This window comes from Schistocerca cancellata, chromosome 4, assembly GCF_023864275.1.
Source record: "Schistocerca cancellata isolate TAMUIC-IGC-003103 chromosome 4, iqSchCanc2.1, whole genome shotgun sequence".
Taxonomy (NCBI): domain Eukaryota; kingdom Metazoa; phylum Arthropoda; class Insecta; order Orthoptera; family Acrididae; genus Schistocerca; species Schistocerca cancellata.
Genome location: NC_064629.1, coordinates 872,903,874 through 872,920,742, shown reverse-complemented (window position 1 = coordinate 872,920,742; position 16,869 = coordinate 872,903,874). Strand labels below are relative to the sequence as shown.

At 38.1% G+C, this 16,869-nt stretch overlaps 1 protein-coding gene across 2 annotated transcripts in view; it reads left to right on the top strand.

The window, feature by feature from the left end:
• Positions 1-16,869, top strand: part of LOC126185022 (protein Daple) — a 199,706-nt gene that overhangs the window by 124,966 nt on the left and 57,871 nt on the right. For both annotated transcript variants that reach the window (XM_049927747.1, XM_049927746.1), the window contains 3 exons: positions 873-1,058; positions 1,155-1,410; positions 4,306-4,593. In XM_049927747.1, coding sequence (XP_049783704.1) covers positions 873-1,058; positions 1,155-1,410; positions 4,306-4,593 — 730 coding nt within the window. The remainder of the gene's footprint in view (positions 1-872; positions 1,059-1,154; positions 1,411-4,305; positions 4,594-16,869) is intronic.

The following is a 16,869-nucleotide window of genomic DNA, read 5'->3' as shown; positions in this document are numbered from 1 at the left end:
TAGGCCATGAGAATATGGTCGATTGCATCAGAAATGCTTGTGCTGACATTCTCGCAGATATCCTTTTGTCCTGTGTATGGTCATTTTAAAAGCAGATCACTAAGTGTATTGAAGTTGGCAGTACTATGTTTGAGCATTTACTGTAGTTGGAAAAGTAGAGTAGTGTTTGTCTCGAGCCACAGCCACAGTGTTGTGTCGAGTAGTCCCCTGTTCGATATGTTGGAGGAATACAATGTTGCGAATGGGGTTTCCAATTAGAAGTTATGAAATACTGGCCTATCCTACCCTCACAGCATGGAGGTGGGGTCCTACATGCCATTGGATATTCAACAGTGGTTCAGTAGCATGTTGTAAATTATGATTGTGTACCCATTTCTATTCCTCTGATTACAGCACCGTATGTGGCAAAATGAAGAAAATGCTTCAGACAAAACGTATGTAAATTTTGCTGTAGAATTTGAAGATTTCATAGTTGGCTCCCCACCACCCACACACAGGGTGGGGTAGGGGGTTTAAGTGTGGTATCATTGGATGTCCCCCTCCAAGACAAACAAATTGGAATTATAACTTTTTTTATCTGATGTGTAGTTTTCATGATATTTCATTGTCTTCGGGTAAAATGGACACCCTGTATATATGCTCTGGTGAATTTCCTTATAAATTTACAACATAATTTCTAATGTGATTTTACGCTGTCATCATCAGTGTCCCTTTATGTAAAACAAAGTCTTCTCTTAGTTGTGCCTCATAGTCTGATTTTTAACGTAGGTTATAGACATATTTAATCTACTACTGACACAGGCTAATTTTTTAGTTTTCAGTCTCACTATTAAAAACAAAAATAATGTGTGTGTATTTTCAACATCATGTAGGTTACTTGAGGTAGAAAGAGAGAGTCAGGAGTTGGCAAGTCGGTCAGCTATTGACAAAGAAACATTGTCAGCCCTTCAGGCAGATTTAGTCCAGCAGAAACTTGGCTATCAACAGTTACGAGCTTCTCTTGAAAAACTGGGGATAGAAGTTGATCGTCTCACCACTGCTGATTCAGCACTTGATATGTGAGTCACTACTCTAAGAAGTAACTGCAATATGCAATATTTAGGTAACACCAACAACAAACCTCAGTTGTCAAAATTCATATTTATTATCTGCAGAATCATCTCAAGCAGTGATGTTAAGGAAGCAGTACGTGAACTTTTGCTGAAAGAAACTGAAGGATGCAAAAATAATTGTAGTGGAGAACGAGAAAGTGTCAGTGATCGTGCACCAGAAGAAATGGCAGTACTTCAAGAAGAAAATGCAACACTTCAAGTGGAACTTGCAACTCTACGTTCGCAGGTTACCTCGCTGTCTGCACAGCACACTGCATTGCAGCTTGCAAATTCACAACTAGTTGCAGAAAAGGATGAGGTATGTGCTGTATTTAGGTATAATTGCGACAATTCAGATATGTGTAAGTGACGAAACTTTAAAAGATAACATTCATTAGGTGAAAATTTTGAAGAATATTAGCTGTTTCTCTTTGAGTCTTTTTAACTGTTAATATCAGCAGTTTTGTCTTCTTTCAACCATTAAAGAGATAAATGTATAAAGTTTTGAAACAGTAATGCAAATTCTCTCATTTCTACAAACTCTTTTTTAAGCTGTGTGCCATGGTGCATTCTCATGAACAGGTTAGTGAATGTGTGGGCTATGGAAAGTATATTCACTGACTGTTTTTGTTGTTTATGGGAAGATAGACAAATCTCACAGAATATGGGCTTCAAAGGGATGCTTTTAGAAGTCTGCTTCTTCAACGACATATATCTTATTAAGCATAAATTATTTGCTAACAAATCATAGAAAATAATAGCACCTGACATTCTACAATTACACAAAATGAAAACTTCAGGAGGTGGATACCTCTTGTCCAACACAATACTCTGTAAGTTTGTAAAATAACACACATTACTTCATGAGAACACTGTTTTTAGGTTTGACTGGGAAGCACTCAACTACAAACCGTCCTATTGGTGCACCAGTATGCCATTGGTTTGTTCACTGAATACCCAACTGTCGGTTGAATGGTGAGCAAAGCCAATATTGCATTAGATTAAGAGAGGCAAGTCCATATGCTAGCCAAGTGTCGATGGTAGGTTGATCACATAGTGCAGGGTCATTTTCAATAGGTATATTGAAGAGCGTGCTGTAATGTTTGCTGATTGCGACAAGTGAGGTTGTGGCGGTCATTGGCCCTCTTTAAATGTGCCACGAGTGTTTTCCCATGGGACCTGGTGTGAACAGATGTATACTTCTGTGCTGCGCCTAGCGACCTCAATAGATCTGTGCAAAATTTTATGAATTAATTCATTGATATGCCCAGCAGAATTACATCAGATGTAAAAGTGTTTGGATTTAAGGCTCTTAAGAAATTATTCCATTCACGTCACCTTGTGATCAAGAATGATTTTGTTTTGGAACAAGATTGTTCATGAACCTGCCTTTGGCTGCTTGTCCAGGATTCGTTAAAAAATGTAGACGTACTGCTGTAATTGTTGCTACACGTTTACCTTCTCCAAGTGTGATCACATCATTCTGACCAAATTATTGTAGCCATATTTCATCACATAAGACAGTATGAGTAATGATGTGTAAGAATTGCTGCAGTTAAATCTTAATAAACATCTGCTGACAGAACTGGAAACACTGTGAAAACTTTTCCTGGAGTAAACAGTGTGATAGCCACTGATTACAGACATTCCGGAAATGAAGATCTGAGAAACAGTCTCCTACCCCCTACCAAGTGTGCACTGAATGTACTAGTAGATTCATTGATCATCCTCTTCCATCTAAAAGTGACACGCTTTTTATTTGTCAGTGTTTGTTGCTAAATCGTAAAACCCATCTCAGAGTTTTTTTAAACAACTGATTGTGGAAGAACAGCAACTGCCCCAGAATGCAATTGCTCATAGCTTCACTTTGCCCTAAGGCTCACTTATAAATCATTTTAGGGATGCTCCAGTTTCAAACTCCATAGTCAACAATGACTGAATACCACATAGAATATGACAGGGGACAACCTTTACACTGAAACTTTTGGACAGATTAAAATGTTATGTCAAACTGGGACTCAAACCTGGAACCTTTTGTTTCATGAGCAATGGTCTCAGAGTTTCATTCTGGAAACAGACTACAGGACTACGGCTAAGCCACTTCTTTGCTAAACCCTGCCGGCCGCGGTGGTCTAGTGGTTCTCGGCGCTCAGTCCGGAGCTGCGCGACTGCTACGGTCGCAGGTTCGAATCCTGCCTCGGGCATGGATGTGTGTGATGTTCTTAGGTTAGTTAGGTTTAAGTAGTTCTAAGTTCTAGGGGACTGATGACCATAGATGTTAAGTCCCATAGTGCTCAGAGCCATTTGAACCATTTTGCTAAACCCTTTCTTCCAGGAGTGCTAGGTTGACAAGGTATGCAGGAGAACTTCTATGAAATTTAGAATGTGGGAGAAAGATATTGGCAGAAATGAAGCTGTGAAGATGGATTGTAAATAGTACCTGTATTGCTAATTTGGTAAGGGAATTGTTTGTGAAGGGTGAGGTTCTGGATCCTGACATTTCAAAACAGCACACTTCCCTGCAGTAAATCAAAAGTAACCAATTACTCATGGAGATGCACACTCCCCTACAATCTGTTTTGGAGGGTAGATATCATTTTACCCCTTCTCTTTGCCTCTTCCTTTCAATGTCTCACTCACCCACCACGTCTCCTTACCCTGCCCCTCTACAAATCTGTCACCAGCCCCCTTAGCAAACCCCTCCCACATCTGACACTCCTTTGAACCCCTACGAGCCTCCTTCTCCATCACCTTCTAAGCCCCACTCCTGTTTCTTTCTTCTCCCTCATCCACCATGCACTAGCTCCTGCCCTGTTTCAGGTTTCCCTTTCTCCTTCCACAAGTGTTCTCCTATTCCCAACCCCCTTTCTCCTTCTCACCCATCAACTTTCCATCCACCTCTACCTCCCTTTTTCCCTTCTCTTCTTATCATCTTGCTGTCTCTCCCATACATCTACATCCATGCTACGCAGTCCACCTCACTGTGTGCAGTGGAGAGTACTTCTGGCACCATTATCTTTTCCCCCCTTCTGTGTTCCATTCCCAAATGATGCTTGGGAAGAATGATTGTCGGTAAAGCTCCTGTCTTCTTCTTTCCCTTTAATACATCATTAATCACCTTCTTTACTGTGTTGTTTGTTAATGTATTATATATTGATTTTAGTAGCAATTAACTAATGTTTGTAATCAATGTGCTTGTAATTGTGCATTATAGATGGTAAAGGAACGTGGAGTACAACAAGAGCTACATGAACAACTGATACGGGACCAAGTGACATTGCAGACATTGCATGAACATCTTTCGGAACAATTTGATAAAATGGCAATGGAACGAGAATCACTTAGGGGAGCACAGCGTGATCTACGATCGGAGGTACGCTCATTACGAGAGATGTATGGTCAGCGTGAGTCAGATGCACAAGCTCTACAAAGAGAGTGTGATCGTCTCAAGGCAGAGTCACGTTCTCTCACAAACTTGAGAGCAGAACACTCGAGTCTCAAGGTAAGTGATAAAATATAGAATTTGATGAGACCGTTTCAGGATTAGACACAATTTTCAAGTAGTCATTATGATATTATTCTCTGTTCTGTTTTTATGTGGTGTATGGTTGGCATTCCATGGCTGTATGTTATCACGTAATAAAAAAATATCATTGTATTCCTTTTACTGGCTAGCATCCATTATATTGTGTGGAAAGAAACTTTCATTCTGCATCGAATGTTTTTACTGATGTGTGACTCTCTTATATGTAAAACCTTGTCTTCAGTGCTCTAGCATCTCTCATATGCATGTTTCTTCATCCTGCTGTTACCTCTTTAGTACTTTCCCAAGGCTTCATAGATGCTTTCCTACCCCCGGACATGATCTCTTAAAAGGTGACCGTTTCATTCTGAAATAAAGTTGTAGGCTGTGAATAAGCCATTCTTTATCATAATTGTGGGAGTTCTCCCATTAGTTATTAGTTCTAGTATGATTATTTTTCGGCTTCATAAAAACTCCTAACCACCATCATACATAAGTAAATATCTATATGTAACATTTTTGGTAAAGTAAAGTATGCATCTGTTGGACATAACTAAAAACACAACAGTGTTATTTTGAATGTGTAATATAGTTTGTAATAAATGACTCCCATTTCATCAGAAATCAGCATGTCTTCCTCCAGTTTTTATTTACCTTCATAATTGTTTCGTGATATAATATGCCTCACTACATCAAATTTGATAAACATTTCGTTGAGATCTTCTGTAAAGATAACATCTTGAATATATGAAATGTTGCTGTTAAATTGATAGCTGATGATGCAAAAATTTGAGTGCAGTAAATAAAGACTTTTGGTTGAGCTTATGGACAAGTGCCTGAAGCTATTCCAGACAGTGGATTTTTTTATTCTTTATTTCTCATGTACTGTTCCTCTACAATGCTGGTGACCTAGCTGTTTAATGCCTAAAAATGTGAAAAGCCTCTCAAATAAGGCAGAGAATTATATTGAGACTGTTCCTTGTGTTTTATATTCTTATTTTCATTGTAGACGAAGCACTAATTCACTTTCAAAAGAACATGGAAGCAATTACTGTAACCTTGTTAAATGAATCAAGCAGTTTTGTGGGACAATGTAGGTAATCATGGTAAATCTAAAGCTGCAGCATCTCATGCATGTTCCAAGTACAAACAGAATTGGAGAGGGTCTGTTAATAAGCAGAAGTGGTAACTACACTCAGATAAATTTTTTGAAATGAATTATCTGTGTAGTAGATAGTTTATATCATTCATTGTATTCCTGTTCATTTTTTGTTCTAATTCATATTTAAATAACATTGAAGGTTACAGTTCATTCACATTAGTAAATGAGCAAGTGACTGTTAACTTCAAATTGATATAGTGTTCTTCTCATTGATGGCAGTGACAATGAAGGAGAGAGTGTTTATGTTGATTCGGTAAGAGTGATAGAGTAAGTTACCTGTGACAGCAATACATCACAAATTTTGAACTAAAAATAACCTGTATTTACAGGCAGATGTGCAACACAGAATCTAGGAGTCTGTTATATAATCTACAGAGTCAGAATCACGTCCTAAAAATGAAAACAAGTGAAAGTATTCTTGATGTGAAAACCAATTTTATGAAATAAGATTACATTCCCTCGAGCAGGTGTATAAAATAAAATAAAAGAAAAGTGTTGCTTGGGGAACATGAAATAAGAATGGTAACACTGAAAGTAGATAGAGAAATTAAAGAACCGGAACTAAAATAAATGAAAAGAAAATAGGGCTTTCAAACCGACACTTTGTAAATTGATTCCAATTTTGTAACTGTTTATATATAAATAAATTGTTAGTATATGCTGCCCTCACTGCATTGTTATTCTTGTTAGCTAAATTTTCTGTTAGTACTGTAATTTCTTCGTAGACTCCTCTCCTATCAGATCACGTCATCCTTTTCAGGCTCCTCATTCAATGCCATAACAACTGTATTGTATTGTGCAAGTCAGATGCTGCAGCTGTTGTAACTGCTGCATGGTTTTGTTTTACACTTGAGTCCTAAACTTAAACAACTCACCATTCTGCACAAACATTGCCAGAGGTGAAAGAAGTGTCAAGTGGAAAAGAAATTCCTAAAACTGAAATTGGTTTGAATCAATTGAAGACATAAAATCTGTAAATGAATCTGCGATCACCGAAGCCGAGGTCCTCTATACTGTATTCCAGTTGTTGTTGTTGTTGTTGTTGTTGTGGTGATGGTGGTGGTCTTCAGTCCAGAGACTGGTTTGATGCAGCTCACCATGCTACTCTGTCCTTTGCAATCTTCTTCATCTCTGAGTAACTACTGCAAACTACATCCTTCTAAATGTGTTTGGTGTATTCCTGTACCAGCTGCAATTTGCATGAAAATGTTGTGAGACGACACAGCTATCTGGATGCATTTTTAACAACTTTACTTTCGTCTTGATCACACTTTTATTTTTCACCAACCTTACACGTTTACGCAGTGCTATGTCAGCACTACCTTTGAAAATGATGGAAAATCGAAGTGCATAAGGTTGATGAAAAATAAAAGTGTGGTCAAGGCATTACGTAAGTGTATTCCAGTACACAACCACTGAGCCACCACCTGATAATCACAGACTGATTTAGATGTGCTTCCTACTTGTCTTGTTCATCAGTGTGCATGCAGTTGGCAACCAACAATTTTTTAATCTAAACTTACTCCCACTACTTAACAGTTTTTGTGATAGTAAGGACTTCTTTATTATGTACACATTTGAAACTCATATTTGCTCAAGGCAAAATCATTATTTTCTAATGCCACCAGGCCACAGACTCATTACAGTTGAACTAGATTCGATTGTTGAAATTTTGACAGTCAAAGTTGAGCCTACTTCACAGTGATATGATCAGAGATTAACGTTTGTACAATGCAAATTTCTGAATTCAGTTTGATTTGAGGTCTAGTGGTAATATAACGCCAAACGTTTTGTACAATTGGCTGTTAGTGAAACTGTGACAAGGTCTGTGAAGGGCCACAGTGCACACTCATTGTATGAGATGTGTCAAAAATGTTCATATTTTTTTCAAATGACTACATAATTCTACCTGAATGAAGATCGAAACTTGGGGTTGATTTTGACTTATACATTGAACCTAAAATTTTACTTAGGTACTTTCTTTGGCTGGTAGAGCTCTACCTTGTGCAGCTAGCTTTTTAATTATGACTTGAGGTGGTGATAACAGCAACAAAAGACATTTTACATTCTCTGTTTCAATAGGTGAAATTCAGTTACAAGTGACTGACATGATGTTTATGGAGAGTACGACACTGCACCTCCTATGGCTTAAAGCACCAGTTGTGTGTGTAAGGGGAAATCCACAGGTTGCTCCTGTGTGCTTGTTCAAAACATAGAGAACATTTGACAAGTTTTGTGCATGTAGTTCACCAAAATGTACACATCGTGCCAACCGAGAGTTAATTGTTCATCAAAAGTCTGTTTGGTATGTGTTGTGGTATTTGTGTTTCAAACCATAAATATTCAAGCCCTTCATTAAAGTGATATACAACCACATGTAGAGTTTTGTGAATCGTTCTGGATGAGGAGATGGAAGATAACTATTTCCTTCCATTGTTTAGTGTTCAGTGACAAGGCTATGTTCAATTTAAATAGAAAGGTCAACAGTCACAGTGTAATAATGTGGGAAACACCACAGTCACATATAATAATTGAGCACAAGATGTGCTCTTTAAAGCTTCATGTGTGTTGTGCTGTATCTTGAGAAAAAATTTACAGCCTGTTGTTTTCTGTGAAGAAGACCCTTACAGGAATCATGTACATTGGTACATAGGACATCTAGTGTATTTCACAGTAGTGAGAACGTGCCAAAAATTTCTATTTCCACAGGATGTAGTACCTCTGCACTGGCATCTGCATATAAGAGATTTTTTTTTTTTTTTTTTTAACAGTGGGCTGTCTCGCCAGTGGAGTGGCCATAATGGGCATGTGTATCTCACATTGCACCATTAACCTCTGCAGTCATTGTGTCTCATGTTTTTTGGTGAGGGATTTGTGTACTCCATCTACGGGCCTCCTCTTGCATTAACTTTGTGTGAGCTTTGATGTGGAGCAACAGCGGTGAATGCAGTAACTCCAGACATGCCCACAAAACTATTGAACACAAGTTTGACTATCATCTGGATCGATGTCGTGCATGCTATGGAGGGCACATTTACCGTCTGTGAAAACAAAATCAAAACTGTGATCCTAAACATAATTGTAAAAAGTATATTGATGCTGTATGTGTAAGTTAAAATGTACTCCGAGTTTCAGTCTCCATTCGTGTAGAAGATACAGTCTTGTGAGATTGGGTGAATCTTTTGAAACACCCTGTGTATATTTGTGTGGCAGGGTCTCAATGAAGATGTCCAAAAAGTCCCCACTAGCAGCTACTGAAAGTACAGAGAGTTACAGATTGTGGCCCATGTCTAAACAGTAGTCCATCAGAATATTACAGTGATATTAAAGGAGGAATGCTTCTGGGTAACATGATGACCCATGTAATAGTCATTGTTGAAAGCTGACTAAAACCTGAATTTGGCAGCAGGGAGAGCTTTTAAAGAAATCTAAGCCTGTACCAAAAGCACACACTAAATGTTGCTTGACATGAAGTCTGCATTACAGTATCAGTAAATACAATAAAATATGGAAGAGTCTGCATCCATAATAGTTCAGGCAAGATTGACTACCTTAGGCAACCTGTTCCCAGTCACTGCCAGATGTATCTAAGTCTTTTGTTTGCAACTGGGGGATTGGTAATGAAAATGTTCAACAATGGAAAGATTCTGAGGTTATGACATGTTGGTATACAGATAACAATTAGCAATAACAGGTAGAAGTAATCAAGGTGTCTGACAGTTTGTGCAAACATTGCATTGTTAGTTAGTCAATTATTTTTCAATCTACCATTGTCATTTCTGATTGACTTTCTTTTTATTTCTTGGTTATAATGTTTGCAAGCACTCTCACTGCAGATATGGCTTTGCATGCATTTGACAGCTATAGCATACTTTAATTTTAGACACGGGTGCCAGCATATTTCAGATCTTTGTACTATTGTGGCTGTTGCAAAATTTTTGATAAGAATGTTCACAACATCCCAGCGTCTGAATTGCCACGGTGTCTCTGTGATAATAATTTGTATGCTTCTGACAGACATTCAGTAAGTCTGCAGACAAGCACTTAATTTCCATTACATTGCAGCTCTTTGTTTTTGATGGTTTCTTTTATCATTGCACTTCCCATCATTTTCATATTTCCTCCATATCTGAAGCAACTCAAATGAAATTTGTTGACAGTGTGTTTTGGCAACTGGTTGCTTGTGAATCATGTCATGTCTAATTGAATAGGGCTGGGCAGGTGACACCAACTGTGGAGTAACTCACCAGTAAATTGCTTGCAACATGTTGCTGACCAGTTGACTTGGCATGAGCATTGCCAAGCAGTTCGATTAGCATTGTTTCCTTGAACAAAGATTTGTTTTGTGTTAATATTAGAAGGCTGGCTTTTAGTGGTAGTTTGTAAGAAAAGTGGGAAAAAATCTTAGTAAATCATACCATCGGAATTCTTTTGTGTGTTCTGTAAAATTACATTATCACGTGCAAATAAAAATGAAAATAGTGGGCAAATGACATAAAAGATACAAATCTTCCAAGTTTAAATAAAATTATGTTCACATACAAATGACTTAAAAAAACCATCACATTTATGTATAAATCTAAAGACACATGGTTTTTCAAAATAAAAGTAATTGACAACACATTAAAGTAAAGGATTGACTTCAAATTTTCGAATGTAATAACTATACTTTCCTTGAAATGGACATTCAAGTGTAGTAGCTCCATTGCCAAGGAAGAGACGCACATATGGAAACAAAATAATTTGCTAAATAATCTGTGAATACATTTGCTGGTGAATTAGCACAGAATTGTAACTTTTTGAGCTGTGTGTATTGTTGCAGCATTGTTAGTGGTTTCACAATTTTCTTCAAGGTGTGTTGATGTGTATTTTACAGTTACTTGTTTGTGTACATAATTGTGGAGAATATCATTCAGTCTGGTGGGATTGATGCAACATATTGGGCCATTTAAAACTTGAAAACCTTCTGAACCAGTTGAACTGTAGATTCAATCATTTTTAATCCTCTGTTAAACCTTCTTATCACACTATCCAGACATATTTTGGAGAATGATCACATTAAGTAGCTTCATAAGGGCAGCACTACATCTTTTACAAAATAGATAGGGAGTTATCTGTCACTCTAATAGTACAGTAATATCGATGGAAATGGAATATAAAGTTCTGAATGTGCTGTTCTGTGAAGTGCAAAGTATTCCTTTGTTGCTGTTCCTTTCAGGATAACCACTCTTGATCATGGTAAATAAACCATTAGCATCACAGCATGCTATTAATTCATCAGAGTGGTAAGTAGCAAAAATGCTCAGCAGTCTTTTTCCAATCCTTTCTTTTTGGGATGGCATATACATGTCCTTGAGCACATCCCAAAATATTTTTGTGGTCTATGCTACAAAGCATCCAGTAGTGATTTCTCCGTGTGCAAAGTACAATGAAAGTGAGAGAAATACACAGTAGTACCTGTAAATGAAAACAGCGTCTAAGTTTATTCTATTATTTATATTGTGACTAGCGACCTGCCCCAGCTTGAAATGGGTAGTGCTAAGTATCTACGACTGGATGACTTGTGTGTCACAGTACTAATAAATTATACACACAAACCTTAATTGTGAATCAGTCTATCCATTAGTGAGAACCGTATCTATCTACTACAATAGTTTCTGAAATTAGCCTTCGCTGACAGACAAAAATGTAGTGGGGAACATGAATCTGTCATAGTTCAATCAATTTGTCTGAAATATTTTTGAATTATCTAGACAAACTTTCCTCATGAATCAGACTACCTATTACTGAAAATTGTATCAGAATCCCTGGAGTTGTTCTTGAGATTAGCCATACAGAAAAATGTGCCGTGGGGCCAGTATTTGCAAATAGATGATAGGTATAGATGTGTAGAGTCTTGTGAAGCTTTCTCTGCTCTCTGGAGTTCCAGCAGCTGTTCACTTTATTGATGAAGGAATGATGTAATGATTCCCTTCTATGCTCCTAAGGGACACACAGATTTATGGAGGCACGCTAATTAATAACGACATCAATAAATAATGAGGCGTACTGAAAGAGGTATGCGAGCTGAGCTGGTTCATGAAATATTTATTTCTAGAAGCTAACAACTACCACAAAATTTTAACGTATTACAAACTCTTAATCAAGGGAGGTTCTCACTCATGGTGGAGTTTTTGAACAGGGAAAACTATGAACAGTTTACAGTACTTTGTTCAACGTCATCTGGTGGTGCAAGAAGACAAGCACTGAGAAGTGGGACATCAACACTGGGTTTTGCCAGAATGGTGACCATACTTGAGTCTTATGAATCCACAGGAAAAAGAAATGGGGGGGGGGGGGGTTGAGAATGGGATGGACTCGCCTGGCGGTCAAGGGAGCCAGCAGGGTTAGAGAGAAAACTTGTTTTAGTGGTACACTTGGTGGTAAAGGGGTGCCATAATGGCCAGGGATGAAATGATAATAAACCCACATGGTACTCCTAGCACTCGGTGAACTTCACTGCACTGAAGTACACTACACACAGTAACGTAGGAGGTAATACTGTGGGAATGAACTGGGCATCATCAGACTTTGTGCAGCTGCAGTCCGGGGAAGCCCCTCAAGGGAATGCGGCTCAGAGGTGGCACTGAACACGCGGTAGCACTTCTCTCATTAACTAGACCATGACAAAACACAGAAACTGGATGTGGGTGCAAAATCCTGCTGTCCGTGCAAACTCTGGCAAAGTGCGGCAGCTGACTATGCAGGCCACATGGCATTGTGCAGGGTAAGCTGCCGAGAGCATGGCCAGGAGATGTTGCCTTCTTGAAGCGAGAGCAGAGACTGGTTGAGTGACAGTTGAGCATGTGTGGCCCCTGGAAAGCATGGCAGTCTGAGATCTACCTGCATCAGAAGTGACCAGTGAGGGTCTTGGTGGTGGTACTTTGGCCAACAGGTGCTTCACTGATCACTGGTTGTCAGTCATCGCAGCCCGTCACCTGTTGCTACAGGTGGAGGCGAACTGAAGGAATCACCACATTGCTTTCCTTGCCAATACCACCTCCTCTACAGGTGGCCAGCTCATAATTACCATCATTGCCAGAAGATGTCACTCTGAAATCAATAAAGAATGGAACAGATTCTTGGACCTAGTTCCTCCAAGTCTAAGTAGCATATTGGGCAACAGGTTTTCTTCAGCGAACTCGACCAGCTGTCACATTTTCAGCTTCCTCCAAGTTCAGGTCCACACACTAAATGTCATTAGCAAACATTCATTTCCAGGTGTTATGAGATCTTCCTGTACTCCTGTATCCATTCATTCCATCCAACTTGGTTGTCGTTAGTTGTAAACTTAGTGGTATTTCTGCCAACAGAATGATGTTGTCCGCAAAGTCCATATCTGAAATCGTAAATTGTTTATTCCAACATATGTCTGTATTTGAATTGTCCATAATTTTTCTCATTATTGTGTCTATGACTAATATGAAAAAGAATGGTTATAAAATGCAAACTTGTCTGATGCCTGTCATAGTGCTGAAGAAAGGGGTGTTTCCATCTTCTGTTCTTATACAGCAACTGGAGTCCAGTTATAGGCTTCTGGAAACATCAATGAGATTTTCAGGAATTCCATATATGCATACAATATTCCACAGTGATAACGATACATATATTGTAATTCATTACTATGATTATAACTTATGTACACAAACCTTCCTCTTGAATCAGTCTGTCCCTTAGTGAAAACCATCTCAAAATCCCTACAGTAGTTCATGAGATTAGCCTTCACGTACAAACAGAAAATCATAGCAAGGTCTTAATAATATAGGTTCCATAAATATTATTCCTGTTTTTGCTCCTAAGGGGGAGGTCTTTTGCTTTAGTGCCTGAACACAGTGTGAAATGGAAAAGAAGTTACAAACTGTCTTTGTTGCCCCAGGTGGTAGTGGGACAAAGACAAAGAAGCCATGTAGGATGATGGAAACAATCTAGTGTTCATTATCTTTTTTTAAACCCTTAACTTCTGCCTCCCCCTGAAAATTTGCCAGATATTTGACATGTTATACAAAATGTATTTGACACTATAGCCAATAAAGATATCTCCTATCAGCATCTTTCATTTTCACCACCATCATCCTCAGCAGCACCACCACTCTTTTCTAAGATTGCAACTTGGTTGGACACAGCTGATGTGAAGAAAAATTCCAAGTTTTTCAAGCTGGGAGAAATTTTCAGATGACATAAGAAGAAAGAAAACTCAAATGATGTTATAAAAATAATTGAATTGGTAACTGTTTCATGAAGTTTATTAAAGCCAAGAAGACAAAAATTGATGTCCCAGAATCAGAGAAGACATGAAAATGCTTCTTCTCAGATTATTGTCTGACTTGGATGAAATGAGTGGCCAGAGAATAAAAACATTCAAATATAAGTTCTTACAAGTAGTCAGTGAAATCATGAATCAGTCATCCACTCCACTACCATTTTCCCCTGTAGCTGTTATGCAGTCACTATAATTCCCCAACTCATCAGTGCCTCATACAAACTGGACAAAGTTGCTGAGACTGGTCTTCAAGGGAATAGTGCTACCAATCTGTATTACAGTGTAATTCAGCAAGGAGTTGGCCAGCAATTGGTGGGTGATTGCTAATTGCCCAGTTTGTCTCACATGTAAGTTCCAAAAATGATGTATGAAACACAATAATATGTAATCTCATTGAGCATTTTATTATTTACTAAATGGTATATTGTCATGTTTAATTATGACACAATTTTCTGTATTTGCATACCATGTGAACAAAATAAATCAACACTTTCTTACGTCAGTGTGATTAATATCTGTTCCTCTGCACTGATATGTGCTTTCATATCTGTATTACTCTGTATTATCACAGGAGAAATGAACTGTATCAAATCACTGTAGCACAGTTTAGTCAGCCTGTGAAAAGCTGTGAATTTTGAATCTGTCTATTACAGACCTTTGACTGTTACAAATAGCCTGCAGTTTGTTTTCTCTGGGCTTAAGAATGAATACAGAATTTTCTTGGTTTCCTTTGTCCCATTCGCAGATTCTATGCCAGAGTAATAACAGTCTGTATGCTTGTTTATTTAAGGAGCTCCGGAACGCCCTATACTTGCAATGTTAAAATAACGCTTATAAATTACATCTTTCCTCACAAAGTATTGGAGGTAGGAAGTTGAACTTTTTACAGATTATTTATTGGAATATGGGCCACAACTTAACACAGGGATTTTACAAAATGTTAGTTCAGTTATTAAATATGATTTTTTTTCAATTGTAATGAAAATTCACAACATTTTTTTGCAATTTTTTTATTTATATATTCAAAAATATACAGCTTTTTGGAAAAAGGCTGTGTTAAATTATGCAGAAGGTACTGTGTAACATTTACTGAAAGTTTGAAACAAATATGTTTGGAAGATCCTTAGAAAACATGTAATTAGTATGAGAAAATAAAAGTTTTGGGAATCGAGTGACAAAGATTGGATTAACTTTTTAGTGCATTCCAGGTCCATAGGATGGATTATCTTCATCCTCTGCAAACTCCTCCTCCAGCTTCCTCTTGTTCCTCCTCCTGTTTACTCTTGCTTGTATTTCTAGACTCTTTACAGCCCTGTCTGCAGCCCAAAGGCGTTCCTTGTCTAAAGCAAGCATCGCTCGTACCATGTTAGAACCTATCTTCATTCCCAAATTTCTAAATACCTTGCACCTTACAATGTTGCCATCATTGAAAGTCGCAACAGCATCATACACACCAAAGTGAAGTGTTTCTATTCCAACAAATACAGTCTTGGGGATTCTCGACCATATAACACTATTTACACTTTCATTGGGGTTTTGAGTTTTTCCGTGAATACACTTTTTCAACAGTTCAGGTGCTGCTAAGTCTCTGAAAATAGGTTTTATCACCTCCATTATTGCATGAGGCAGACTATGCTTATGAGTGTACACTTCACCAGTTAGCAATCCTTTGTTATATTTACACCAACTGTCTTCTTCTGTGGGACACAAGCTATGTTGGGGATTTTCATCGGTTGAAGAAGTATGAAAAAAAAAGAGCCCAAACAGCCTTCTTCATTTCGTCGACACTTTGTGTATTTTGCCTAATAGCCTTTACTTTTACTCATTATTATACTTCAACAAAACAGAGACTCAAGAAACAGAATTAATTACGAATATTTTCAAGATAACGACAGAGTAAATAAACATGAAACAATCGACAATCACATCAGCGATATATATTGAACCATCACAGGTTAGCCACAACACATACTTTATCTCACATCACTAAAATGTACCTGATGAACACGGACGTTAATAATAACACCATTTGACAGCGCCACAGTGGGTCACGCCCATGTAGAACACATTTCAAAAAAAATTTAAAAATAGTTGTAGTCTTCGGAATTGAATAAATTATATATCTATTAAAAGGTAATAGTCTGCAGATTCAGAAAACGCAAAAAAGTAAAAATTGAACTTTTTATGATTTTGAGCCTTTCCGGAGCCCCTTAATAAGTTCCAAATCATTGTGTGTGTGTGTGTGTGTGTGTGTGTGTGTGTGTGTGTGTGTGTAGGGGGACTCTCGGCTGTGGTTGCATCCACGTGCATGCTGGTTTTACATTTACAAACAGAGACACTGTGCTGTCATAGGATCCTTTGTTTTTTATGTCTGTCCAAATTCATTCAAAGTTGGTGAAGAGTTATGAAGTTGTTGTTGTTGTTGTTGTTGTTGTATCCGGATCCCGCTCCCTCTCCAGCTACTGCTGGGTCTGGGTGCTGACGAGTTCTCTCTCCATTTGGCTCAATCCTCCCACCACTTTTTTTCCTCCCCTTGCTGCCAGGTCACACCTCTCCTTTCTACAGATATTCTCACTCCCGTAAACATTGAGAAAGTATACAAAGATTATGGTACACATTAATTGAAAAATTACCATATTTGCACGAGTGTAGGCCACCTGCAAATATTGGCTGCAAGTAAACTTCTGACATGATATGGTAATAACCAAATCTTGAATATAGGCTACACTATTAAGTTTATGAGAAAGTTCAATTAGACAGTACTTTTAGTTGCAGCTCACTCCCTCCGCTTTTT